This window comes from Lissotriton helveticus, chromosome 1_1 (assembly GCF_964261635.1).
Source record: "Lissotriton helveticus chromosome 1_1, aLisHel1.1, whole genome shotgun sequence".
NCBI lineage: Eukaryota > Metazoa > Chordata > Amphibia > Caudata > Salamandridae > Lissotriton > Lissotriton helveticus.
In genome coordinates this window covers 1,155,892,421-1,155,920,156 of record NC_136057.1, presented here as the reverse complement: position 1 = coordinate 1,155,920,156, position 27,736 = coordinate 1,155,892,421, and the positions used below count along the sequence as shown (strand labels likewise).

The following is a 27,736-nucleotide window of genomic DNA, read 5'->3' as shown; positions in this document are numbered from 1 at the left end:
CAAAGATGCCAGGTCTAACAGTATGTATCAATATTTTGCAACCGCACAAAAGGGAAGGGGTCCCTTTGAAACCATTGTCATTTGTGATTGTAAAAAATAAGGTTTGTGGGGAGTCAGCAGTGGTCTGGGGGACTACTGCCAATTCTCAAATAAACTTATAAAAAAAAAAAGCTTTCATGCATTTAAAAAATAACAAAAAAGTTTGCTTTATTAAATTACAATAACAGGCATGGCATCCAATCGCAGTGAGTCTCATTTTCCAATGTCCCTCGTGGATAGTGATGAGGTAGGATGGATTGCAACCCACTACGATTCAGAATTGTGCAAACCTACCTAGTAGTATATAGGTTAGTTTGCAAAATTATTTTCCATTCTCACAAAGTTGGTACGCAGCTTGCGACCACTTTTTGCAAATTGAAATTTCGTCCATGAGGCCCTATGATTTGGCTCTAGGTGCGCATAAATAAAATGATGACAGAATGATAAGAAAATATCTCTCTTTTAGAAGCATGTAATTAGCAGCTAGAAAGATCAAACACTGGAAGAGGATGCAAGAAGCTAAATACCACAAATATCACCTATGAGCACCTCAAGGATTTCAGAATGACTCGGCATGACTGCAAGAAACATATAAGGAAGCACGCGGCTCAGGTGCAAGATCAAGAACCCAACATCACCAAAACCTTCTCAAAGGTCTCTAAGGAAGTGTCAGGAGTAGCAGGCAGCAAGCTAGAGGTCACGGATACGACCCCTGACTAATCCCAAATGATGTCCATGATTACACCCATGCAATGTCTAGCCCTGGTGAAAATTGACACTAGGGCACGGGGAGGCAAGGGAGTGCTTAGGCACAGTCACAGGGGAGTGAACGCATATCAATAGCTCTAGACATGAAAGAATGCTGGGCAGAAGTTTAAATTGACTGAGGAACCCTGGCTTCCAGGAGCCGGGTGGAGTTTTAGGGGCAAGGAAACAGGCCACACTTGTATCTGGAATTACCTACAACCATCATGTGGCGCTGTCCTTACAGACAGGTCTACTAGAAGAAGTACTACATTTGTATACATTTATATAGTGCCTTCTGTTATCTATTTTCCTGCAGTCTATTGCTCATGTGAAGTTCACCTGTGACTCCTAAACATGATGCAGTTGTCTCCCAAGGATGTAAACTGTGTAGTGGTTATTAAAGTCCACATCACTGCAGGCCTGGTAGCCATGGGTAAAGTTTATTGAAAACAAAAAATGGTTATTAAAATCTTGGCATAACATGGGTACTACAATATTCATATGACTATTGAAAATAATTGAATAAGGCTCTTTTTTCCGTGCTGTGAAGCAAGAATGATTTACAGGTCTGCAACTGTAGTAAATTCCAGTATACGTTTTGCCCTTTTGCCCTCTCCTCCCGGACCAGTTCCACAGGGATGTATGACGTTACAACGCATACTTTTACAACGCCTACCATTACAACGATTTTTTTACAACGCAAAAACTTTTACAACGTATACCATTACAACGCAAGATTTTACAACGCAAGTACCTTTACAACGCATACCATTACAACGTAAATATTGGTAAGTATATAATATTTTTTTTAATATAAATTATTTTAAATTATTAAAATATAATTAAATTGTATTTCATTTTATTTAATTAATTTAATTTAAATATAATTTAAATATAATTTAATTTATTTTTACAAATTAACCCTGTACCCCAAAAACCCAAAACTGACCCTGAACCCTAAAAATATTTTTTTTATTTAAATTCATTTAAATTATTAAAATATAATTAATTTATATTTAATTACATTTAATTAATTTAATTTAAATATAATTTTATTTTATTTTTACAAATTAACCCTGTACCCCAAAAACCCCAAACTGTCCCTGAACCCTAAAAATACCCCTTTACCCAAAAACCCCAAACTGTCCCTGAACCCTAAAAATACCCCTTTACCCAAAAACCCAAAACTGTCCCTGAACCCTAAAAATACCCCTTTACCCAAAAACTGAAAACTGACCCTGAACCATAAAAATACCCCTTTACCCAAAAACCCCAAACTGTCCCTGAACCCTAAAAATACCCCTTTACCCAAAAACCCCAAACTGTCCCTGAACCCTAAAAATACCCCTTTACCCAAAAACCCAAAACTGTCCCTGAACCCTAAAAATACCCCTTTACCCAAAAACTGAAAACTGACCCTGAACCCTAAAAATACCCCTTTACCCAAAAACTGAAAACTGACCCTGAACCCTAAAAATACCCCTTTACCCAAAAACTGAAAACTGACCCTGAACCCTAAAAATACCCCTTTACCCAAAAACTGAAAACTGACCCTGAACCCTAAAAATACCCCTTTACTCAAAAACTGATAACTGACCCTGAACCCTAAAAATACCCCTTTACCCAAAAACTGAAAACTGACCCTGAACCCTAAAAATACCCCTTTACCCAAAAACCCAAACATATAATATTTTAAAAATAATTATATACTTACCAATACTTACGTTGTAATGGTATGCGTTATAAAGGTACTTGCGTTGTAAAATCCTGCGTTGCAATGGTATGCGTTGTAAAAGTTTTTGCGTTGTAAAAAATTCGTTGTAATGGTAGTTCGTTGTAAAAGTTGCGTTGTAAAGGTTGTTCCCCGTTCCACAGTGGAGATGTTACGCTGGAGCAGCGAACATGTCAATAAGAGGATCGTCTTCCTCCATGGTTAGAGCAAGGGCAACATTACACTGGTCTGACAATGGTTTGTCCTTTTAATGGCATTTCCCCCAAGTATTTAGTGATACAGAGACAATCAGGTCTGGCTTTAGTGCTGGCGGAGCCCAGTGCAACATGCAAAAACAACAGTTGATGGACAGAATGCAGAACAATGTCATACGTTCACCCCAGTACAGAGATCTGGGCCTATATCCATCTTTTTTTTGCTCACCCCACCACCCCAGTTCAGACATGGCCATATGCAAATCAGTCTTGACCCTGTGCCTCATGAGAACAGTCCAGCCCGAACTGCCAAGCCATGTCTTCCCTGGACCGGAATCAAGCATCCTAGGACCGGTTTCTGGCTATCAGCCATCTTCAGCCAGGATAGCTTGACTCCAGTGGCGTGGAGAGCACAGGACTCCGTCTGAGCATACCCGTCCCACTCGTGGTGACAAATGCAAAAGCAACAGTTGATGGACAGAATGCAGAACAATGTCATACATTCACCCCAGTACAGAGATCTGGGCCTAAATCCATCATTTTTTTGCTCACCACACCACCCCAGTTCAGACATGCCCATATGCAAATCAGTCTTGACCCTGTGCCTCATGGGAAGAGTCCAGCCCATTTTTGGTGCTACCACTCCCCATGACTGCCTCCTTGGATTATCTCACTACCATGGGGCAAAAAAGCCCCTCATCTCTCCAATCATGCTATTGCTAAAGACAGCACCCTCCCCTGAGGTCAGTTCCCCTTTCACAGGTCAGCGCCCAGTGCGGGTGCACCAGTCGCACTGCCCTAAAGCCGGTCCTAGAGACAATGTTATTGTAAATGTATTAGTAAGTACAATCTGAGGGATAAGCACCAGGACCAATTGATTAAGAAATTAAATTCAAAAGTGGTTTAACAGAAATGTGACGCTTACCTCCGATAATGGGATGACACCTTCCTCAATAGAAAAGATATGCTATATTTCAGATCAAATTTAGTAAGTCCAAAAGGCTTTATGAATGGCCCAATTATATGTGGCATTAATATTAACTGCCTCAGAGACTGAGCCATACTTTTGGTATCTTCAAGGACACCTTTCGTCAATCAATTTTTCATCTTGAGCAGCACATCAAAAGACTGAGAGGTGTGTGAAGGCCCAGAAAAGGACACCTCGTTGGAGTCCTCATGTTCTAAGGGCAAACCTCATTCTCTACTGCCAGTTGAGTGGTGTTGAGATATGTATGTGCATCAACTGAACCCTGGTGTTTAGAGCCCATTCCTATGAAGAAATTCAATGGTATCTAAGCATTCAAAGATAAAAAAGGTGTCCAACTAGACATTACAGATGTTTTCCTGCAAGATATGTTTCAAATGGTAAAACATGATCAATTTGAAAAAGAGACGAGGGCTGCTAATTCACAGAATGGATATTGTGCTGGGAAATTATCCAAATGTAATATAGTTGTCCTTTTGTTTGTTAAGAATGCAGGGACTTTCATGCTACCTAATTTAGCAACGTTAACCCATAATTTAAGAGCGCCGGAAATACTTTACGAAAACTGAACTTCGAGGGGCATCAGTACTGCCAGAAAGTTCTTTTGTTGAGATCTATCTGAAATAGAATTCATATAATTAATTGTCATTAATAGCGACCTAAAATAATATTGCATCGACTACATCAACACACTTCTGCATTGTACATTAATTATGTTTACTATTCTTAACGCCAACTATACCTGCTTTGGCAGGTAGGTATAACTGTAATTTAAAATTCAATTATATGCATACCGTACAAGGTAGAGCTAGGTTGTTGTAAAGGATATGATCTTTCGGGATCATGTTCGCGCTATATAAAACTTTATAAATAAATACTATTATCATATGGTATATCACATGCAATATATTTACCTGCCTCCGTAGGTAGTCATGCATTTAATTTGTCTGTCAAAATGTACACATTGATTTGTATAGTTGATTAACTTATAAGACCACACATGTCCCTTCTTTAGATGTGAACGATTTGTTACCAAGGAGAGAAGGCATGGATACCACTTAAAGGAGGGCGTTTCTTTCCTGTTCACGATTATGGAATGCCTTAATTTGTTGTGTCCAATGTACTCACTAATTTGGAATTCAGATTGGTTTTTAATAGAATTCATGAATTTGCCTCTGTTAGTTCACGTCTTCAGGACAATAGTGCCTCATCCATGCTTAGTGAAAAGAATTTAAATGTTGCGTTTGTACGATAACGCATTGAAGCCAGTAAAATCCAGGAGGCATGGTGGACATGGAAAATCACTTACAGACGCATTGTAAAGGAGTCATAGTTTCAGCACTTACAGTACATCTGGGGAGACATAAAGATATGCAATTAATGGACTATGATCACTGTATCCCTGATCAGTAAGCCCGAGGAATGGCGGCATTGAAAGCTATCAGGCCTGTCAAACCCCAAAGGACGGAATCTTATCCCCTAAAGATGGCCTTAAGGCCCATTAATACAATCTGAAAGCAGAATATAAAACAAATCACTTCAATTTCAAAATCACCAGGGAATCCGTGTAAACTCCCAAGCCATGTGGGCGCAGCTTAGCAAAACGAGTTTATTCTGCTGAAGTTGTAAAATAGATAGCTGAGGAAAACGGAAGTGGTCTAGATGTTGTGACAAGAAAAATAAGTAATGCAGTCACAACTCACAACAGAGACCTGATACTCACAATCCAGATCTACCCTCTTTTTAATCTTCTCAGGATCTCTGTGATCCACCAGATTCTTGTTCCGTTTGGCCTTCCAAAACAGTTTCGTATTTTTCTTGCCTCTCTGTGTCTGAGAAGTAGAGATACAGTATATTTGTATTTATCCTAGTTACTGTCACTCCTCTCTCTGTCTTCTCTGTCTCTTTTCCTCTTTCTCTCTTTGACCCTTTCACTTATTTACTTTCTCTTTTTTGTCCTATTTCCCTCATTTTTATCTCTATCTCTTTCTTCTTTGTTCTTTCTCTGTGTGTTTCTCTCTTCCTTTCTTTCTTTGCCTCTTTATTTATTTAAAAAGTTTTGTATAGCGCGATCAAGACCCTGAGAGGTATCAGAGCGCTTCCCTCTGTTCTTTTGACCTCTTTATCTCTTCCCCCTTTTTCTTGCATCCTCTGTGCATGTCTTTCTATCTCTTGGCCTCCCTATCTCTCCTTGGTCCTTGTACTGACATCAGTTGTTGGGGGATGGTCATGGTGGGGTTAGATAGGAGTTCAACATTCTCCAGCATGCAGCAGTCTTCAACTATCGTACCGTACTGTGTTTTATTAGGATTTTTATAGGACTCTAATGCCAATTTCGAGATTAAAAGTGCTTATTTGCCAGTAATTTCTCCAACTTTAAAACCATCTTTGTCAGGTAAATTTAATAAGTATGTTCTTCTACCCAAATACTGGTCGATTTAGTTACTGAAAAATTAAAAGTTTGTATCGGGGCAAATGTTGTAAGTCAGGGTTGTCCAAAGTCCTCCAAAGTCCTAAAGTGCCGGATCCATGCCAGGTTTTTAACTTATCCCCATTTAGATAAATGTTGTTGTCTTGTAAATCTGGCATGGATCCGGCCCTCCAGGACCGACTTTGGAGAACCCCTTTGTAGTTGAATACACTAGTTGGCTACTTAGCAACATACATTTAGAACATGGATGACTAGCATATGTGCAGTGGGAACTGATCCATGCCAGATCTTTAGAATTAACGCTGGCTATGCAAATTAATTCATTTAGACTTGTTTGTTTATTTATTTTATGTCAATATCCGGAACACCTGCAGCCCTCCTGAACTTATATTAGACACTCCTATAGAGTGTCTAATATAAGCATGTGTGAACAGTGTAGCTCATAAACTTGTTTAGAATAACATACCAATCTGCCCAAAACCAGCAAGAAGAACGAATGTGTTTAAGTCAATTTGAATTTTATACAAGTTAAATATAGTGTACGTATAAAAGGCATATCCTTCAACGAGGTGGCTTGCTCCATAGCACCATAGCTGGAGCTGCTGGTGACTGGCCCCTGTGGTGTGTATTAGGAAGTTGTGGAAGTGGCTTTGCAAGGAATGGGTGGTATCTTTGTGTAGGGATGCTCTTGAGTCATCAATTTTTGGAACGTGTATAAAGGGAACAAGAGAAAGTTAGGCATGAATAGTAAATCCATCAGTTTTCTATCTGAGCTTCCTTTTTTGTCGTGCCTGCACCTTTGGCACTCCCCTTCCTAAACCTCCCCTTTTCCTGATCTGCCTCCCTTTTACATGTGTGGCGGGACCTCCGCTCTGTTCATAACCTCTGGATGATTTGCGAACTAAACGTACATCCCTTCATATGTCTCCTCTATGTCCATTACATAATGTCACATTCCCACTCTCTGTTTAGAAATAAATGGCCGATATTTAAAACGTTATTGCTACAGTAGAATGCATTTTTTGTTGCTTTTTAACTTCAACAGTGATCCGTCCTGTGTAGTAAGCAGCTGGTTCTTACATGAGCAGTCTGTGTATTTCATCTTGCTGTCTGCCGACCACATAGCTCTCCTCTTCTTTCTAAATGTGCTGCCGCGGTTGTGAAAAGTGGATATTTCGGATGGCTTACCTGTCAAGCAGACCTTGAAAACGAGAATTTAGGAGACACATTTCATTCCAAGCACAGCACGGCTTGATCTTCCACCAGCTTTGACAACCCAAGGCCATGTGGCAATCATTGTTTTGCAGAATCTCTTTCCAATCATTTCCCTACAATTTACTGCTCTGTGGTAGCCCAGAATCAAATGAGTTTTTTCCTGCATGGAAGCAGATGCAGCACTATGGCTCGGGCATCATAATGGAGAAAAGTTGGCATCAGAATGCAGCGCCTCACCATCAATACAGAACATAGTCACCGCCAGCCCAGCAGAAAAACAACACCAGTCCCAGGGCTATTTACATATTTGGTCACCAAGCAGCCTTTACTCACACAAAGTCTCTAAAAAGTAGAGATTTACATTCATTAAATATCACACTACTATATAACATTGTTGAATATTCACTTTGCTAATATATGTACTTTCTTTCCTCTTGAAGTTGTTCTTTCTGTATAGTTTTCAAGCAATTCTCTAAATGCACAGCTCCTTTCTGTTTTAAGGTCCAGTGCGACGCGCTTCCGTTGGAGCCAGCGATACTACACTACAGAAGACGAGTGGGCGTTGGACAATATCTACATTGGACAGCAGTGTCCCAGCATGTGCAATGGGCATGGCTGGTGTGATCATGGCGTATGCAGGTACATGCACCTCAATTTCAGTTGTTTCAACAATTTGGCAGAGTGCGCAGGTTTCTAATATAAAGTAATTCAATGAGTACTCCACTGTGGTAGCGGAAGTGACATTGCATGCCATTTGACCTTTACTTTAACTCACACACACATGCTTACACGTTCTAACACATTCACACTCTCGTGGACATAAACAGACTCACCCGCAAGCATGTATAAACATACATTCAACAGCATTTTTTACTTACCTTAGCTTCCAGATAGGGTCAAATTCCAGCAAATGTACTCCATTTTCTGTTACATTGATAGTGAATAATATTATCCACTATTTGTATAATTAAAATAATTAACAGAAAACCAGGCAAGTGGCGCTCCAACTAGCGTCCATTAGGAAGAACTGCCCCTGTGTTCTAGGCACTAATTTTGCCACCTCTAAGGCTAGGGAAAGCCAGAGGTCACAGCTGCGACCCCTAAATGACGCCCATGAAGTACTCAACGACCTTCGAAAATATACATCTGGGTATCTGCTGGCAGTTCTCATCAAAGAACCGATGATGAATGGGTCATCTAGATGAGTCCGGTTGTCTTTATCTTGGAAAGAATAGGGCATCCAAATAACCTCAGGCGAGCTGAAGTATAACATATTTATTTATTTATTTCAAAGGTTTTATATAGCGCTGCTCGACCCTGGAGTATCAGAGCGCTTTACAACAGAGTTAGACACAATAAGATAAAATAGCAATATATGCAGAATTAGCAAAGGGATACAGTATTGCAATAAGTATATGATAAGGGGGGAGTGAGAGACAGATAAAAATTAAAAATAGGGGAAACAATTAACAGGGGAGGTAATGTTGGATTCAGACAAGGTGGGGGTACACGAGTAGAAAGAGTGGATGCTAGGTACCCCAATATTTGTTGTGGAGAAGTAGTTTGAGTTCTTTTTTGAAAAGAGAGAAAGAGGGGTTGCAGCGAAGGTCTTTGGGGAGTGAGTTCCAAATGGTAGGAGCATTACCAGAGAATGCACGAGATTGAGTTTTTTTTACATTTAAGTCTGGGTGGGATCAGGAGAAGGGAGTTAGTGCTTCTCAGGGACCTGGTGCAGCCTGCTTTATCAAGTTTTGTTGCAAGGTAGACGGGGGTATTTTGGTGAAGAGCTTTGTGGGTGATACAGGCAATCTTGTAAGAGGATCTTCCTTCAATTGGGAGCCAATTAAGATTTTTGAGGACGGGCGATATGTGGTCAAATCTTTTACAGTCAGAGATAAGTCGGGCAGCTAGATTGAGGACAGATTTAATCGGTGCAAGATGGGTATTAGGGGTGCCGGCAAGGGTGGCGTTACCATAGTCAATCCTGGAGAGGACTAGCGATTGGACAACGATTTTGAAATCATCAGCTGGAATGAAAGGTTTGATTTTCTTGAGGTGGAGAAGGGTGAAAAGAGCACTTTTGGCGGCATTTTTAATGTGGGGGGATGAGGTTGAGATTCTGGTCGATGCTGATGCCAAGGGATTTAACAGAGTTAGAGGTGGAGAGGGAGCAATTGAGAGCTTTGATATCATCGATCCAGTTTTGGATGGGAAGGGTATTGTTTTTGGGGGTGAAAATAATGATTTCTGTTTTTTTGGGGTTCAGTTTGAGATGGTTGAGATAGAACCAGGCTTGTACTTTAGTCAGGGTGTCGTTTAGGTGAAGGATGTCGTTGTGGGATTTGATCTTGTAGTATAATTGGGTATCGTCGGCGTAGAGGTGGTAACTTATAACATATAACAAAGTACGGTCCAACGAAAGGGATCATTTAACCAACATTTATTTGGAATTACTTGTACCAGTGACAAAAGTATGACTGGAGTCATCACACTCTTAATTAGATCATAAAATGAAGATTGTATCAACAGAGGGAAAATATTTCTTCAGAGAAGGCGTACATATGAAGAACATTTAAATCCGAAAAATATAACAGAAATTTTAAGATCAATTTATTTTCGATCAATCAGTTCAGAATTTGTAAGAATGTTTCTTCAAAGGGATACGTGGTCTAGCATACAGCACAAACAGGTCCAATGCATGAAAAAAGTAATATAAAGCCTATTGGTTTAAAACACATGTGCTGATCCACTCTTGCAAGAAATATTTACTTTATCAGTCATCCGTTCAAGTCAAGTCAAAAACTAGGTTTATTTAGATCGTAATCTTTAAACAAATGCATTGCAGTAAATACTATTTTAAATATTCCACAGTAAAACACAAGAATAGTTACAAGGTAAAATATTCTACCACAATTTATAAAATGTTCTCACCCTGGGTACATATCATTTAAAAGGGATACTCATAGAGTAACACTTCCTTAGTAAATCCATTCATCCATTAATTTACCTGTGCGATTGAAGATGATCGAAAACCTGCTTTGTGAAGTGGCAAACATTGGAGCAGACGTCGATGTTTTTGTCTCTGGGTTAATTAATAAAAGAGACCATGTCTATAGGACAGACTGCATAGAGTAAATACTGCTGACCCAGTTTGTTGGGAGTGATCTGTACCAGTCGTATGCGAAAGTGAAAGAGCCTAATAAAGTTGATTGAGCAGGCATCAGTGTTTACACTTATAGTGTTTACACTTCACTGATATACGTCTTGTACATTGCATGGAAGGATTTATTGAGGGTGAACATAATTTTGAAAATGTAATAAATCCTAATGGGAAACCACGGCAGCTACGCTCAGGTAACCAACAGCCATTGCTTTTGCATATACACTTAACAAACCCCTTACATGCAATGTACACTATCTATATCTGTTACAATAAGAAGCAATTTGCTGAAAATGTGTTTCTACTCATTACTATTTATCCAAGTGTGAGCTTGGGTCTCATGGTGATTTTCATGGAGCTTCTGCAGAGGCCCCAACCAATTCCTGACCACAGGGCCAGGAAGTGGACCTAGGCCTGACTGGCCATTCTGCCGTGTCCCCGGCGGGCTGCAGGCTAGAGGGCGGCTTTCACTGCTGGATGGGCGCGGCGATCCAACCATGCACCTCCGGCCCAGTTCTAGTTCGAGGCAGATTTGAACATTTTTGCCAGGGCTGATTTTGGTTTCCATTCGGCCCTGTGGCGACTCTTTCTAATTTAATTTGAAAGTCAGCTATGGAAACCTGCAGGAAGTAATGCACTTGGCAAAAACCAGAGTCCGGAAAGGATTGCTTATGAGAGTCCAATTGACGAAATGCAATTATGTTTTATCAACTTCATATCAAAAAGTTAGCAAAATTTGAAAAAAGTTGATATAATCCACAAAATGCATGTTTTTGCAGACAAATAAATCCTACAAAATATATTTACTGCAATAGATTTTTCTTACAGATTGCACTGCAAAGCCAGTTTGAAGGAAATGTTTGCCCCCAGGTGAAGTTTGTTAAAGTGCACATAATTTACAACTACAGAAAGTGCAAAGGTTATACACTTGGTCCAGTTCTGTAAGTGCAATTAAACCTCCTGCCCGCTCCTGTTATAGACCTCAGTGAGTCACAGATGCTGTGTGCAATGTGATCAGCCTGGGAGTCTGTGCCTTTCTAAAGCCAGCAATGGATGTGAGGGTCATCTGCCTACGACTGAGACTGCATGTTACGTTATTGTCAGAAAGCTGCACGGACACGAAGGAACGCTCTAGTACCATTTCCTGAATGATTTGCAACAATCTTGCACTCTGATCATATAAAACGGACGGGCTCCTTTTTACGGCTGCTCCTGGGGTCCCGACACACACTTGTAGGTGTTTATCTGTGTCATGATTTACCAGATTCTAGACCGAAGGAGAGTCAATGTGGTTAAGTGGTCTTTAAACAAGGGAGAGCTGGAAAGCCCTTCACAGGTGCTGCTTGGTTTCTGAAATGTATGAAGCGTGACTGGTCATAGTGGATTAGCTTCTATAATTCAGCATTCTGATCTGTTCTGTCTCATTCTCCACACCCTTCCGTGTGCGAGCCAATTTGAGAAAGTAACGGTTTGGGGAATCAGGACGTTACCTGTGTTTTTAGGGTGGGTTTTGCCCGCATAGCTGTCACACAGACCTATTGCTCACAGTATACATAGAATGGCATTGGATCTGCCCCCTTCAGCCGTTGGCTTTCTTTGACCACCCTCTTTCAGCCGTTGGCTTTCTTTGGCCACCCTCTTTCAGCCGTTGACTTTCTTTGACCACCCTCTTTCAGCCGTTAGCTTTCTTTGGCCACCCTCTTTCAGCCGTTGACTTTCTTTGACCACCCTCTTTCAGCCGTTGACTTTCTTTGACCACCCTCTTTCAGCCGTTGACTTTCTTTGGCCACCCTCTTTCAGCCGTTGACTTTCTTTGACCACCCTCTTTCAGCCGTTGACTTTCTTTGACCACCCTCTTTCAGCCGTTGACTTTCTTTGACCACCCTCTTTCAGCCGTTGACTTTCTTGGACCACCCGCTTTCAGCCGTTGGCTTTCTTTGACCACCCTCTTTCAGCCGTTGACTTTCTTTGACCACCCTCTTTCAGCCGTTGACTTTCTTTGACCACCCGCTTTCAGCCGTTGGCTTTCTTTGGCCACCCTCTTTCAGCCATTGGCTTTCTTTGACCACCCTCGTTCAGCAGTTGGCTTTCTTCGACCACCCTCTTTCAGCTGTTGGCTTGAAACGTTATCAATCACATCGTGACTTAGTCCTGTGAAATGTTAATTTCTTTCCTAATGGTGTTGGTTGTTTGCTGTGTCCTTCCACTGCCACACAAGTGCTTGCAATGAACTGCGAAAGGGACTACTTTACATAGATAGCGCTCTCTGTCTGTTTATGCCTGCTTTAATGTGCTTATGCTGCATGCCACACCTACTGGGTTTGCCAATGCAGCTACTAAGTATATGTTTCATGGTCCCCCATACTGATTGCAGGATTGCTTGGATCAGGGCCGGCTTTAGCGCTGGTGGCGTGACAATAATTTGTGGCACCCCCACACCCCATGACTACCTCCTCAGATTCTCTTACTATCACTGGGCTAAAGTGCCCGTCATCTCTCCAATCATAAGTTATTGCTAAACACAACACTTCCCCCCTGCATTCAGCACCCCCTCCACAGGTCAGCGCCCAGTACAGCCTCACCAGTCTCACTGCCCTAAAGCAAGCCCTGGCTTGAATTTAGTGCCAATGTATGTTATGTATTTTTTTTTTGCAGATGTATATAGCGGAAACTCGACCCAAGGTATTGGATCGCTCTACATGAGCACCAGTTACGTTACACAAGGACACATTCACTTTTTGTTTGTTTTGGTAGGCACCTGGAGATTAAGTGATTTGCCCAGAATCACAGGATGTGGAATCGACCTTGAGGCTCGAACCTTGGTTTCCCAGCTCCAAAGATGGCAGCTCTAGCCGTGAGACCACATTGTCTCCCCTATTGGCTATTAAGGCTCTTTTGACGGCTTTGTGATATCCGTTTTTGCAAATTATATACCATTTTTGTACTTCCTGATTTCTAGATCAGCACCTTTGACACGTCAAATTCCCACTTGTTCCTTTCATGCCGCTCGCCCTAGACTGCGCCACTTGTCAGATATGCAATCTTTAGTTTTGGGCTCATGTTGTCATTGAACAAAAGCTTGTTACCAAGTTCTCTCAGGGATGGGATGGTATACAGAATGTGATATGAACTTCAATCTTGTTGATTTTATTGAGCACCTGGAATGGGTTTCCTCTTGTTACGTGCAGTTATTGGGTAAGGTAAATATGTGTGTTAGGACAAGTGAAGTGGCTCAGAGAGTCCTATGTTTGTGTTTAGAACGTAGCTCCAGATTCCTTTTTTAATATTGAGTGACAAGCAAACGTTGCAGTGTGTGTTGCCGTAGTCCCCAAAAGATTGAGCCCCGGCCTATGTTTAATGCTTGTGATAGGAAGTAGTAACAGGAGCCATAGTAAGTAGTACATGTTTTTAATGGACAATTTACTACTTCCTCCACAAACTGCAAAACTTACCTCTGACTCTGAACTTTACCCCTCTGGGTACTCTGGCCCTCAACTCTGCCAGACATTTTAGCACACTATAGCGATGGCAGTAAACCCTGCAGACAGGCCCATTTAGCTGAAAAGTTTGAACCTGTATTGATTGATTATGACAAAATGTGTATGAACTGTACCTCTAGCTTGTACACTGCCATTGTGTGGTGTCTATTTACAGCCTGGCCACTCTATTCAACTGCCATGAATGTAATGAGTAGGTGCAGAGACAGCCTGTAATGAAAAAATGGATGAAGGGGAGTCTGAACACTCTCCTCTTAATCAGTGAAAAGAAATGCGTGGCACACATTAAATGCATGCAGAGGTATATATACATATATATATATATATATTTCAACTAGTGTAAAGTAACTATAGTATATTCCCAAATTCTGAAAAAGTGTAAAACTGCCGAGCCAAGATCACAGATGTATAGAACTCATTGGATTCGATAAGAGGATATCCATCTAATCCGCCTGTTGCCTGGTTTACCTCTACATTTAATCCCAGCCAGGTGCAGGCAGTGGATTGAACATGTTATTGACACTATTGCTTTGTGATAAGTGATGGGCAGGCAGCGAGCAGCGTTTTAATAGCATCTTGTTTATTCCTCAATGCATCTCATATACCACCTTATCCAGCGGACAATAGTCCTTCATATGTATCCCAAACAGTCAATCTAAACGGAGATTTGTATTTATGATGTACACACCACCTAACCCATGTATTATAAAGACTTCAGGAATTATTTCTTTATAGAGCTTGGGTTCATTTTTTATGGGTCCTAAAATTGTTCCTCCTGTGGCGAAAGATAAAAGGCTGCAGTCAGTACACCTTTCTTATAGTTCAAGTCTGTTATTTGTCTTAGCAACCTGCTGCACTAGTCAAGCACCTGTCTTACTACTTTCATCTTTTCTGCTGTTTGCATCTACAGAATTCGTGTTATAGGGCCCGAAAAGTGGATTGTTTTCCTGATTAATCCATATCTATCTCTGTTTGGGTAAATCCCCTATCACTGGAGGTCTAGCGCCACGACATGTAGATGGATTGGTCAAAAGGAATGGGGCTCCGACCCTAGATGCTACCCTGTCTGTGCTGGCCCCTCCCCATCTCATGGCTATGGATTTTCACCATGTTTGTTGTGGTTGTGAGTGTCCTCTCAGCCCCCCCTCAATGTGTTGTCCTCTCCTCCTTCTACTTTTATACTCCCCGGTGCTCTGGACCGTCTCCCTTTAGGTGGAGGTGGAATACTAGCGCCCTTCACCCCAAATAATGCTGCTTCGCCCCTCCAGGAGCCAGGATATTCCCAGGTGTCGCCCTCTGTGAGGAGAAGCAGGTGGAGTGCTGCAGCTGCACTGGGGCTGTACCTATGGAGACATCAGTTGGTGGTGCGTTTCTGACACCAGATTTACGCCTCACAGATTTCCCCGCAGCTACATCCATAACCTTGGCCAAGGGAGTATGGACGTCATTTTGAGGTCACCAGGGGTCGCAGCTGCGACCCCTGGCTTGCCCCTTGCTACCCCTGGCACTGCTTTTGCGACCCCTGGCCTCAGAGGTGGCAAAATCAGTGCCTGGAACACAGCAGCAGCTCTTCCTAAAGGATGCTGATCCGAGCTCCACTTGCCTGGTTTCTTTCAATTTTTTTTATTATACAAATAGTGAATAATATTATTTATTATTACTGTAATAAAAATGGAGTACATTAGCTGGAATATGACCCTATCTGGAAGCTAAGGTAAGTAAAAAATGCTGTTAAATGTATGTTGTATGCACAGTAGCGGCTGGCAGGGAATGAGGGTGGAGGGCGGAGAATGGTGGGGGGACAAAACAATAAAAAAAAACTACCACTTACATGATCCTCCTGCCGCATCTCTCCTCCGCTTATGGAGTCCCGGAACCAGAAAGCACACAGGCTCCCCATAGCCAATCACAACGCTGCAATTCAGCGTTGTGATTGGTCTGAACGCCGTGGATCAGCGCTCAGATGGGGGCTGGGGGCCTGTGCATGTTCCTCACCAGGCTGTGTAATGCAGCCTGGTGGGGAACATTCAAAGTACGCATGACTGTTTGGCCAGGCCAAGACAGCCGGCCAAGCAGTCATGGGCACTTGGAGTGTGCAAATCACTTCTCCCCCTGTGCCTCCGGCCCCACCCAAACCCAACCCTGAACCTGTGAAAAGTAAAATGATGATAACTAAGTTATCATTATGTTATTTTTCCTGCTCAAAGAGCAGTGGGGCGACATTCCTCCGCCTTAGCGGAGGAGCTGCCCCTGCCGCTACCCCTGGCAATTTGGTGAATTGACATCCATGCTAGGGAGGAGAATGTGATACAGGCTGGAGAAGTTTTCATGTGAAAAATGAAGGAGTTTTGATGTGAGAGTCTAGGTGGTGATAGTGAGCGCAGCACCATATTTTGGTGCACCAGCACTATGCTCTCTCATACACATCAGAGTGCAATCCTCTTGGCTTGGGCCGATATTAACATTACATATTATTATTAGTGTTATCCATACTTTTGTTAATTGAACACGTGGACTGTCTGAACAAGAGACCCCAGGTGTATCAAAGAGGCGCGTTTTCAGTATAGTTAAGGGATGGAAACTGGATGCTTGCATTAAGCACTTCTATTAAAATATGCAAATGTGCATTCTTTTTTCATTATAGATGTGACTCAAAATATAGGGGCCCAGAATGCCTCCCCGAAACTACCCTGGCCTCCACGGTGATGTCAGATTTTGAAAGTCAAAATGGCTTGGACACGGATTGGCAAGAGGTCATTGGTGGAGAGATTGTGAAACCAGAACAGGGCTGTGGTGTGATCTCCTCCGGGTCATCTCTGTATTTCAGCAGGGTAAGTGCACATTATTTGCTCTTTTGTGACAGGCATTCATCTATTTCCCATAAGACACTTCAGCATTGGGCTCTCTGTTACCTAATTAAATACACCAATCTGACTGTTAAAATGAGAAAATTCTTTATTGCTTGATTAATAAAAATCTTTGCAATTGTTCTTAAAAGTACTTGGTAAGCACCATTCAAAATACATAAAAGCTAGATATAAAAATTAGACATTTCATACAATCACATTAATATAAAAACATTTCTTAATTTGCAATATTAATAAATATGAAATAGAATCAGTCTGTGCAAAAGTGCATCTTGTGCTGTCCTTAAGTGAGGAAAAGTTAAAAACCCAATGAAACCTGTGAGGCACTGTCCGTGAGTAGCTTTTGTAGTTGCAGTAGCAGGAAAGTCAAAAACTCAGACAAGCACTCACTAGTGAAAAGTTCTTTACTTGTTGGAATGAGTAGAAGTATTTTAACCTCACATGACAAAAACCTCATGTTATTCTCCAAAATGTAGACACATTTCCTCGCCTTTATCACATATGTGGTGTTCTGTTCATATATTTACAGTTTGATTAACAGAGATAAAGGAACACATACTTCTTGGTAAATGTTTACAAAGCCAGATGGATATATTAACATAAAAAGATTTAAAGATAGAGCGAAACAGACAGGCAGGCGTATCCGTGTGAAAAAAATGTCAACCAACACAAATTGTGGTAATCCAGTCTGCAGAACTGCACTGTAAAGGTGCTCTTCTGAACAAGCATACTAGTTTAACCCTTCTTATGATGCTTCTCTCTTGGCCTTCTGCCAACCTACTCCCAAAGTACTTTGAATTTCACCATGACTCAGTCTCACGGAGAATTCTTAGTGGCGTAGCTATGCTTCGTGACCCAACAGTGCCACTCTGGGTAACATATTCACTCACTGCTCGCCTTTTGGCGTTTCGCAGTAAGAGCAGAGTGGTAGCACCTTTTCCATTCCCCGACAAACTGGAGGGGTCTCTGTATCAGAATCCGCATTAGAAAGACAGACGAGCACTGCCCCTTCAGATAGACCTTCTAGACATGGATCTTCAGACCAGTTTTAGGCAACCCCATCTCCTTCTGCACTGAGAGACCAGCCTGACAGTGTACAGGGATCATAATTAAAAAGATAGAGGAAGCGAAGTAAAAAAGGATGCGTGGGTGAACCTGGCAAGGTAACAATCTGATGCTATGCATTCCCCAAGTCTTTACAAAGAAAGTTATGCTGCTGATCATTGAGACACATGGATATAAACGCATTTGCTTAATCCAATATTGGTGAAAAGTCATAGTAAATATAGTACGGGGGGGGTGTTAGGCAAGAAGTGTAAAATGTTATACAACTCGTTTGACAAAATGAGGGAGACACCTCCTAATAGTGAACTCTGACCAAAAATGAATGTCATAGATAGTCTTTGTCTTGTGCACGTGGCTTCGGTTTACAGCGTTAGTCACATTCCAAATATGACACAGCTCTTCAGGTAGTACATGGGTTTGTGGGTAGCTGCTTTCTCAAGCTTTCATCTCAAGCAGTTCTTTCTGAAATTCTGATGTAATTTATCTCCACTCTCAATCTGTCCAGTTAATTCGTATATACGTGTTGTGATGCAAGTTGGCCTGTAGAAACATGTAGACAACACACATAGATTCGGGGAGGTTTTATTATAACCAGTTAGCCTGCTGCCGAGGGCTATTTGGATGTTGAAGGTGCTGACCCACGTTATAGGCCTGAGCAACAGACAAGGGCCTATCGCAAGGGTGAGGGCATTTAGCAACAGGTATAGCCTGAGCCAGAAGGGCTATAAGGCTATTAGAACATTCCACGTACTAAGGGTAGAATGTTCTAAATTTAAAAAAGAGAAACAGAAAGACAAACATTGGAATGTTGAAGCAGAGGGCTTAAACCTGCCATTATAACCCCTGTGCCACTCCAGTGTCTTCAGTGGAGCTCTCAATGTTCCAATGTTCTAGTGTAAATTAAATGGATGCGTTAATGACCCCAGCAGGGGCAGATGTAGTTTGCTGCTCATCCCTGGTCTGTCTGGCTCACAGAGCTCTTCAGGGAACCTTCATAACTTTGACATTCCAATACATCATTGGGAAACCTGACAATCAGGATACAACATGTCTCCCTCCTTTTGAAACAAAAAGTAAATGCCTCCCACCTTAAGAAATACAATAACACGACAGACCTGAAAAACACCAGGCTGTGCACCATTTCACAGCATCATCAAATGATGTATACAAAAAGGACACCCCAAGAACATGTTGCTATTATGACTACCAAACTACACCAGTTGGCCGACAATTCGGTACTGCAACATACCAACAAACACTGACACAACCACGTATACAACCAAGAAAATCAAATAAACAAACCGGTGATATTCACACAATATCTGCTTGCAATGGATATATTTAGACCCATGTACTCAGCCCAGTAAAGGTCATCTTGTGTTTTATCAATGGGAATCTTTCACCACTACACTCATTACCTGTAAGGGCATCTATTGTTTTCTCAACAGGTAGCTTTCAACCCACACACTCATCCGACATAAGGGAATCTAGAGTTTTCTCAGCAGTTATCTTTCACTCCACACACTCACAGTGTACAGGGATCATAATTAAAAAGATAGAGAAATAACTCACAAAGGAAGCGCTTTAAAAAGTATGCGTGGGTGAACCTGGCAAGATAACAATCATTCTATGCACTCACTGTGCCCTTACAAAGAAAGTTATGCTGCTGATCATAGAGACACATGGGGATAAATGCATTTCTTGAACCCAATATTGGTGAAGAGTCATAGTAAACAAAGTACGAGGGGGCGGTAGGCAAGAAGTGTAAAATGTTATACAACTCCTTTAACAAAATGAGGGAGACACCTCCTAATAGTGAACTGTGACCAAATTAATCTTATAGTCTTTTGTCTTGTGCACGTAGCTTCAGTTACAGCTTTAGTCACATAACAAACATGACACAGCTCTTCAGGTAGTACATGGGTTTGTAGGTAGCTGCTTTCTCAAAGCTTTCATCTCAAGCAGTTCTTTCTGAAATTCTGATGTAATTTATCTCCACTCCCAATCTGTCCAGTTAATTCGTAAATACGTGTTGTGATGCAAGTTGGCCTGTAGAAACATGTAGACAACACACGTAGATTCAGGGAGGTTTTATTATAACCAAATAGCCTGCTGCCGAGGGCTATGTTGAAGGTGCTGACCCACGTTATAGGCCTGAGCCACAGACAAAGGCCTATCGCAAGGGTGAGGGCATTTAGCAACAGGTATAGCCTGAGCTAGAAGGGCTATAAGGCTATTAGAACATTCCACCTACTAAAGGTAGAATGTTCTAAATTAAAAAAAGAGAAACAGAAAGACAAACATTGGAATGTTGAAGCAGAGGGCTTAAACCTGCCATTATAACCCCTGTGCCACTCCAGTGTCTTCAGTGGAGCTCTCAATGTTCCAATGTTCTAGTGTAAGTTAAATGGATGCGTTAATGACCCCAGCAGGGGCAGATGTAGTTTGCTGCTCATCCCTGGTCTGTCTGGCTCACAGCGCCCTTCAGGGAACCTTCATAACACTGACATTCCAATACATCATTGGGAAACCTGACAAACCGGATACAACATATCTCCCTCCTTTTGAAACAAAAAGTAAATGCCTCCCACCTTAAGAAATACAATAACAAGACAGACCTGAAAAACACCAGGCTGTGCAACATTTCACAGCATCATCAAATGATGTATGTAAAAAGGACACCCCAAAAACATGTTGCTATTATGACTACCAAAATACACCAGTTGGACAACAATTAGGTACTGCAACATACCAACAAACACTGACAGAACCACGCATACAACCAAGAAAATCAAATAAACAAACAGGTGATATTAACACAATTTCTGCTCGCAATGGATATATTTAAACCCATGTACTCAGCCCAGCAAAGGTCATCTTGTGTTTTATCAATGGGAATCTTTCACCACTACACTCATTCCCTGTAAGGGCATCTATTGTTTTCTCAACAGGTATCTTTCAACCCACACACTGATCCCACATAAGGGAATCTAGTATTTTCTCAGCAGTTATCTTTCACTCCACACACTTAATCCTTGCAAGGGCATTTTGTGTTTCAACAAATAGTATCTCTCACCCCACATACTCATCCCCTGTACCACAATCCAGGCGCTAACCTTGCCACTGAGGAAGAACCAGACGAAACAGGTTTAGCACAGCCCAAGCACTTCTCTGCCACTGAGGGATAATCACACAGAACAGGGTTCAACGCAGCCAAATCGATTCCATGCCACTTAGTAAGAATCAAATGAAGCAGTGTTCAACACAACCCTAGCTAACAGCTACACATCAATAGTATTCTCACACTCTGAGAAGAAGAATCAGCAAACAGGTCACAGCACAATACTTGTACCATATCTGATCTGAAACAAGGAAGAGGCCTACAGCAAAATTGAATATAAGTAAAGCACAATGTATGTGGCTTATGCACACTCTAAGAGAACAATACAAAATATTCACCAATTTACCTCACAAATCCTACACCAACTCCATTGTGGAGCAACAAACTGTAAACATCAAGAAACCACATACATTATGAAATACATTAAAACGTAAACTACAGAGCAAATGCAAGTGTATGTGACTGATTCATGATTTTACCCCAAAAAAGTGTTTTTTACTTACAAACTGCTACAAATTTAGATAATGTAACTTGAGTTACAAAACCACCGTAACGTTAAATTGCACACAGACACAAATATGCATGCCTTTAGATTATTAAAAGGATTATGTGACAAATAACATCAAAATATTGTTTTAAGTCATGACTAGGACTGGGAGATAGCATGTTAAACCTCTTCAGAAACACCCATCACACATCAGCACATGAAAATGCAATTTGTGATATTAGAAAAAAAATACCCACTTTAATGAACTCTGTACTGTTTGTAAATGTTTGCATGAGGTGTAGTTTGTTAACTTTCAGTACCAAACTAAAATGGTAGCTGGACCTGTTTCGGACTCCTGCTCGGGCTCAAACCACTGTTGTTTTTTTGGACCCCACAGTCTGTCAAGTCATCTTCCAGGCCTCCATTCTATCGAGGCTTGACTACGTCACTTTACTTTATCCAGGGGCAAATAAAGCTGAGATCCTCCGCCTGCAGAGGGCACAAAATGCGGCTGCCAGGACACTACTTGGGCTCCCGAGAATCTGTCCCACAACGAACGCCATCCGCAGACTACATTGGCTGCCGGTGGCGAAACTCATTGAGTTTAAGTCTCTCTGCATTGCTCACAGAATCCTGAATCTCCACTCCCCAGATATTCTGGTGAATCTCCTCTCACTCTACATACCCACCCATCAATTACAATCCATGGGTCAGCACCTTGCTGTTGTCCCCCGGGTGAGGAAAGTGCAAGCGGGTGGGCACTCTTTGCGCGTCCTTGCTTCAAAACTTTGGAACTCTCTTCCTGTTGACATCACACTGCATTTTGTAAAGCCATTAAAACTCTTCTCTTCCCGACTTCAAAGGCCCGGTGTTCTTTCTCTCAGTCGCCTTTTTCAACAGTTGCAGTTGTCAGCACTGGGACGCCCCTTAGCTGGGGCAGCTGTGCGCTCTACAAAACTTATAACATAAGATTTGTTAGTTATTCAAAGAAAGAGTAAAGCTATGATCCACAGCTTTAGCGAGTTCTAGTTAAATACACTAAGGCTGTGCGTCAACACTCTGGGCAAACTGACATAAGTTCCAGGTGGACGCGCCATTGTAGAGTGTCAGAGATCAGGTTAGGTGACTCACCGCAGACGCACAAGGTGAAAATGCTGAAGACGAATTGTATATACTGCTGCCACAATCTCAGGTTGGTAGGCTCACGCATATGTCTTGCACCTCATTTAAACTGAGCAATGGTTCAGCTGCCAACTGGTGTGACTTTGATATCACAAGCAAAATAAATTAAATAATTTTGGAAAATTAAACAAACAAAAACTGACTCAAAACATTACATGTAGGTGGCATTATCACCTAGCTCTTCTGTGGCGATTTATTAATAAAACCTAGTTCTATGTTTAAAATTCCCTTATAGATAGAAATGCTACACAGCTTTCATTTAGGCATTCAATTCAATCCATGCCTTTTATAGAGCGCACAGCTCCCTCCAGAGTGCTAACGGAAACTTTGAGAATGTGAGGGGAGAACTGTAAGTTTGCACAAACATAAGAGACTTATCAAACAGAAAGGTATGGGGATTGAGCCTGAAGACTGATTCCGAATGGACTACAGTGCCGTCTGAGGGGCAAGGAGTTCCAGAATTTGGAGGCCAGGTATGTGAAGGAACACCCACATCTTCTGGCTTTATGTATGCGTGGAACATGGAGCAACTTGTGGTTATTGGACTGCAAAGCTCTGGACTGGTGGTGAGGCTTAAGTATTCTCCTCAGGTAAAGAGGGCCATTCTAAGTGAAGGCTCTGAACACCAAAGTGAGTGCCTTAAACTGGATCCTCTTGATGTCGGGAGGCCAGTGAAGATACCAGAACTGAGATGACACTGGTGATCGCGGGAGGATCATCAAGATGAGGCGTGCAGCAGAATTTTGGTTGATTTAGAGCCGTTGGATAAGAAAACCCGGTAGGCCCAAGTATAAACTGTTAGCAAATTCCAGTTTTGCTGTAACCAGAGCGTGGAGGACAGTTTAATGAGATTCCACAGGAATGAAGTGGATAATCCTTCTGAGAGATCTGATAGTGGCAAAGCAAGAAGTAGATATAGACTTAATTTGGGGCTCAAAGTTAAGATTTGTGTTGACTTTCACCCCAAGGTTTCTGGCCATCAGATTTGGGAGAGGGGCGGCACCCAGCTCAGGTGGCCACCAGAGATTTGTCTCGGGAAAGACGTTGTGGCAATAAAAAAGAATCACAGTTTTATCTTAGTTCAGCTTGAGGCAGATTCCCTCCATCCGTTCCACCACTTCCTTCAGGCACAGCTTGAAGGAGCTCAGAGTTGAAGGCGTGTTTTCATGGAAGGTCAAAAGGAGCTGGGTGTCATCACCATAGAAGACTATTGCACCCCCAGAACTCTACAACTTTAGCCAAAGGCTCAAGATAGATATTAAAAGGAGTGGGGTTAAGCCTGGAGGATGCAGCAGACCAGAGGTTTGGAGGTAGAGGTGAAAGGTGGGAGGAAAATTGCAAGAAAGATTTCAGCCAGTGAAAAGCCTGACCTCTTATACCAATTCTCTCAATTCTGTCAAGTAAGATGATATTAGAAACAGTATCAAAGGCCGACGACAAATCCAGAAACATGGCCATCACAGGTGAGCTCTGATTGTGCTTCCTTAATAAATTCAGATACCTCAAGCAGGGTAGATTCAGTACTATTGCCCGTGTGGAAACCAGATAGTATTTCAATGTGGCTACGTTAGTAGCTTTTGCCTCATTATCATAGGCCATTCTCCATTATCGTTCAAGTCTTTTACATCGAGATTTATCGGCTTTAGGAGCATCTGAAACTCAAGTTGCAGAAGGGGCTAATCTACTGGAGGAATGTGTTTTATGGGCGTGATCGTATCCAGTGCCAAGATAAGTCAGTTACTGAAGCTGAATCCAACACTTCATTGCAGTTATGGGGGTGTGGGCTGCAGTGTCTGCATAAAAGGTGCCCCAGGTCTTGAGATGTTTCTGACCGGCTCTTGCACCTGACGAGGGACTGTGGAGAAAATGCAAAAAGAGACCAAATATGGTCAGACCAAGAAAGCTTAAGTGCTGGAATAACCTTAACTGTGCAGGTAGATGAAAAAATGAGTTCAAATGTGTGACCTGTTTAAATTAGTGGGTTCAAAGACCAATTGTTCCAAATCAAAACCTTCTAATGAGGACACAAATTGCTGCGCAGATCGGTTGCCATATCATGAACATGCAAGTTGAAATCCCTAAGTACCACAAAATTTGCATTCAGAGGGGATAGTTGGCCAAGCATATGAGCTGATAGTGGAGAGAGTCAGCCAGAGCGTCAGTAGATGAGAGCTCCCGATAGGGCAAAGGCGGGAGTAAGACAATCATGAAGAACAGACCTTCAATGATGTTTATAGACAGCAATTTTGAGATGGAATATGAGTAGGAGGAGCGGTATATAATAGCAAGCGATCCACCATTTCTTTCAAAATGATCCAGATGTTTGATCGAAAAACCAGGAGAGATGGCCAGGGCAATATCAGTCCTTAAGAGAAGTTTCTGTTAGGAACAACAGGTACCAGACATTTTCAATGAGTAGATTATAAATATCTAAGGCATGTCTGGGTAAGGAATGGCAGTTAATGAGGCAAGCAGAGAAGGTAGGGCAGAGATTAGACAAGGTTATTGCTTCCGACACAATGCAGGTTGGTAAATCACTACCCCAACAGTGGGCAGATCAGACTTAGCATAGCTTTTTAAAGAAGAAGCAGAGACAGGGCAACAGAGCCCCCTGTACGCAGCCAACATCACTGGCTAAATAAAATGATTACAGGAAGCCTTATTGAAATTAAATAGCTCAGCCTTAGTGTATGTTCTGACTGGGGCCTTATGGCTAGGCTTACCAGCAGCATGATGGCTCTGGCTGCAAACCGGGGCGGCGCAAACGAACTTGATTTGGTAAGGAGATATGCAAGGGCATACAATTTACAAATAATAAATGTGAACAAAATTCGTATATTTAAATTAAAAATCTAGTCTTAGTCATGACTTTCCATACACCTGCCCAGAACATAAAAATAGTTGAACAATCATTTAGCATGTTTCTTAAGGACCATGCTACACATGTACAATGTCTGCAATTTGGGTTATCAAGTAATGTCGCTCTAATCCTTTTAAATGGAGACCTTAAACAGCTGTATAGAATAAATAAAATAGTTTGAGAAATACAAGCAGGTAAATAACTTGAAATATTACATGGCCATATATTTCTTCATTGATTGAAGGAAAATGGGACCTCTAGCTTTGAATTTCATAATTGTGCGAAATGAATTGGAAAAGAATTGTCAATAGTAGTGAGTTTATATATACTTTAGAAGCAATGTGGATAGAGTGACTAAAATCATAAATACATAATTCCACATAAGGCATTTTAGCAATATTCATATTTGGAAAGCGCAAACATATCACCCCCTTAAGGGTTTCAAGGGGCTGGGGTCAGTCGGGGAGATTGAGTGAGCTATTGCCCAGAGCCACATGGTGCTGAGCTAAGCTGCCTCCAGCGATCGAACCGTGAGTCCCATGCCCTGGAGTCAACTGCTCTGGCCGCTGCGCCACACCTCTCCCTGGTAAAGAATTTGCATATGCATTGAGAACAGAGTTACAAAGTAATTCATATTTATGATATTCTGTACTAATTAGGTGAAATTTATATTGTAGGTCTGAAAAGGATAAAAACATGACATACATTGCTATTGTAAAAAAATGCCAATTTCAATCAAGGATTTCGGGAAGGATATGTTTATTCAATTTTGATTTCGGATTTTGCCAAATAGATTCTTTTTAAAAGACTTTTATATTAGTAGTAAGCCTTGAATCTGAATTTAATAAAGTAAGATTTGTATCATTAATTACGGAAATCTTTTCAAATATGCCATTAGAAATTGTTATGAAAGATGATGAGAGGTAAAGTTTTAATGAATTAGGCTGTATTAGCAACCATTTTATGATAGAAGCAGGGGTATTACTTTGAAACTATAATGAACTTTGTGCAATTAGGAAAGAAGATTTCAAATTTTTGATGTCTGGAAAATCACTGCCGTCATCTGTTTTAATGATTTGCAGAAATCTATACCGTATGCTAGAAGGCTTGTTTCATGTATTTTTGGTAAACTTGATAGTGGTGGAGAAAATGACACCAAGATATTTTATCTTGAGAGGGCTCCAAATACTATTTGTGCCTGCTAACATATCATAAGTACATAAATATTAAAAGGGAAATAATTGGTGTTAGTGATGTTCATTGTTTAGCCAGAGACAGAATCATGTGGTTGATGATATTTAAAACAATTGGAATTAATTTAAGAGGATTATCAACATACAATAATATACCATCAGCATAAGCTGAAAGTTTAAACATCATCTTGTATTACAATCCCTTTAAATTCTAATTGTTTCTGATAAAACACAATAAAGTTTCTATAGCAATTAAATAAAAGAGGCAAAAGAGGCAATCATTGTCTAGTACCTTAATACAAGTAATAGATGGAGAAAAAATGCCATTAACATACATAAATGTTAGCTGATGGGCCACTAAATAATGCTTCGATCATGTTCAGAAAATTAGGGCCAGAATTAAAAAATCTAGTGTTTTTAATAAACATTGCAGGTTTATGTTGTCAATAGCTTTCTCAGCATCCAAAGCCATCAAGCCAACGGGAGTTTAATTGTATCAATAGAGGATAATACATGATATAAAGGTCTAGTTTTATGATGAGCAGGGAGAATAACTTTTATGAATTCAAGATTGGGGTTAATCTGTTAGCTAATATTTTAGTGCAGATTTTGCAGTCTTGGTCTTTGAAAGATATTGGTCGATAAATAGCAAGTGGAGTATGATATTTATCTGTTTTTTGACGTACTGTAATAATGACTTCTTTGAAAGAGCCTTGACTAGTGTAAATGAGCTTAAGATCATTAAATAGAGGAAGTAAAATGGGAAATAGTTGTGTCTCGCCTGTTTTATAAAATCCAACAGGAATATCATCTGACCCAGGTGTGTTTTTGAAATTTAATGATTTAATTGTAGGGTAAATGTCATTTTTGTCAATAGGGTTCGCTAATCTTAGTCTATTTTCAGAAGTAAATTGAGGCATTTTACATTTTAATAAAAAATAACATCTTCTTGATGAAGTAT

The 27,736-nt window shown here is 41.1% G+C and overlaps 1 protein-coding gene across 1 annotated transcript in view; it reads left to right on the top strand.

The window, feature by feature from the left end:
- RELN (reelin) overlaps window positions 1-27,736 on the top strand; it is a 1,711,021-nt gene that overhangs the window by 1,191,611 nt on the left and 491,674 nt on the right. Inside the window, exons 23-24 of the mRNA XM_078679027.1 lie at window positions 7,845-7,982; window positions 16,645-16,831. Coding sequence (XP_078535153.1) covers window positions 7,845-7,982; window positions 16,645-16,831 — 325 coding nt within the window. The remainder of the gene's footprint in view (window positions 1-7,844; window positions 7,983-16,644; window positions 16,832-27,736) is intronic.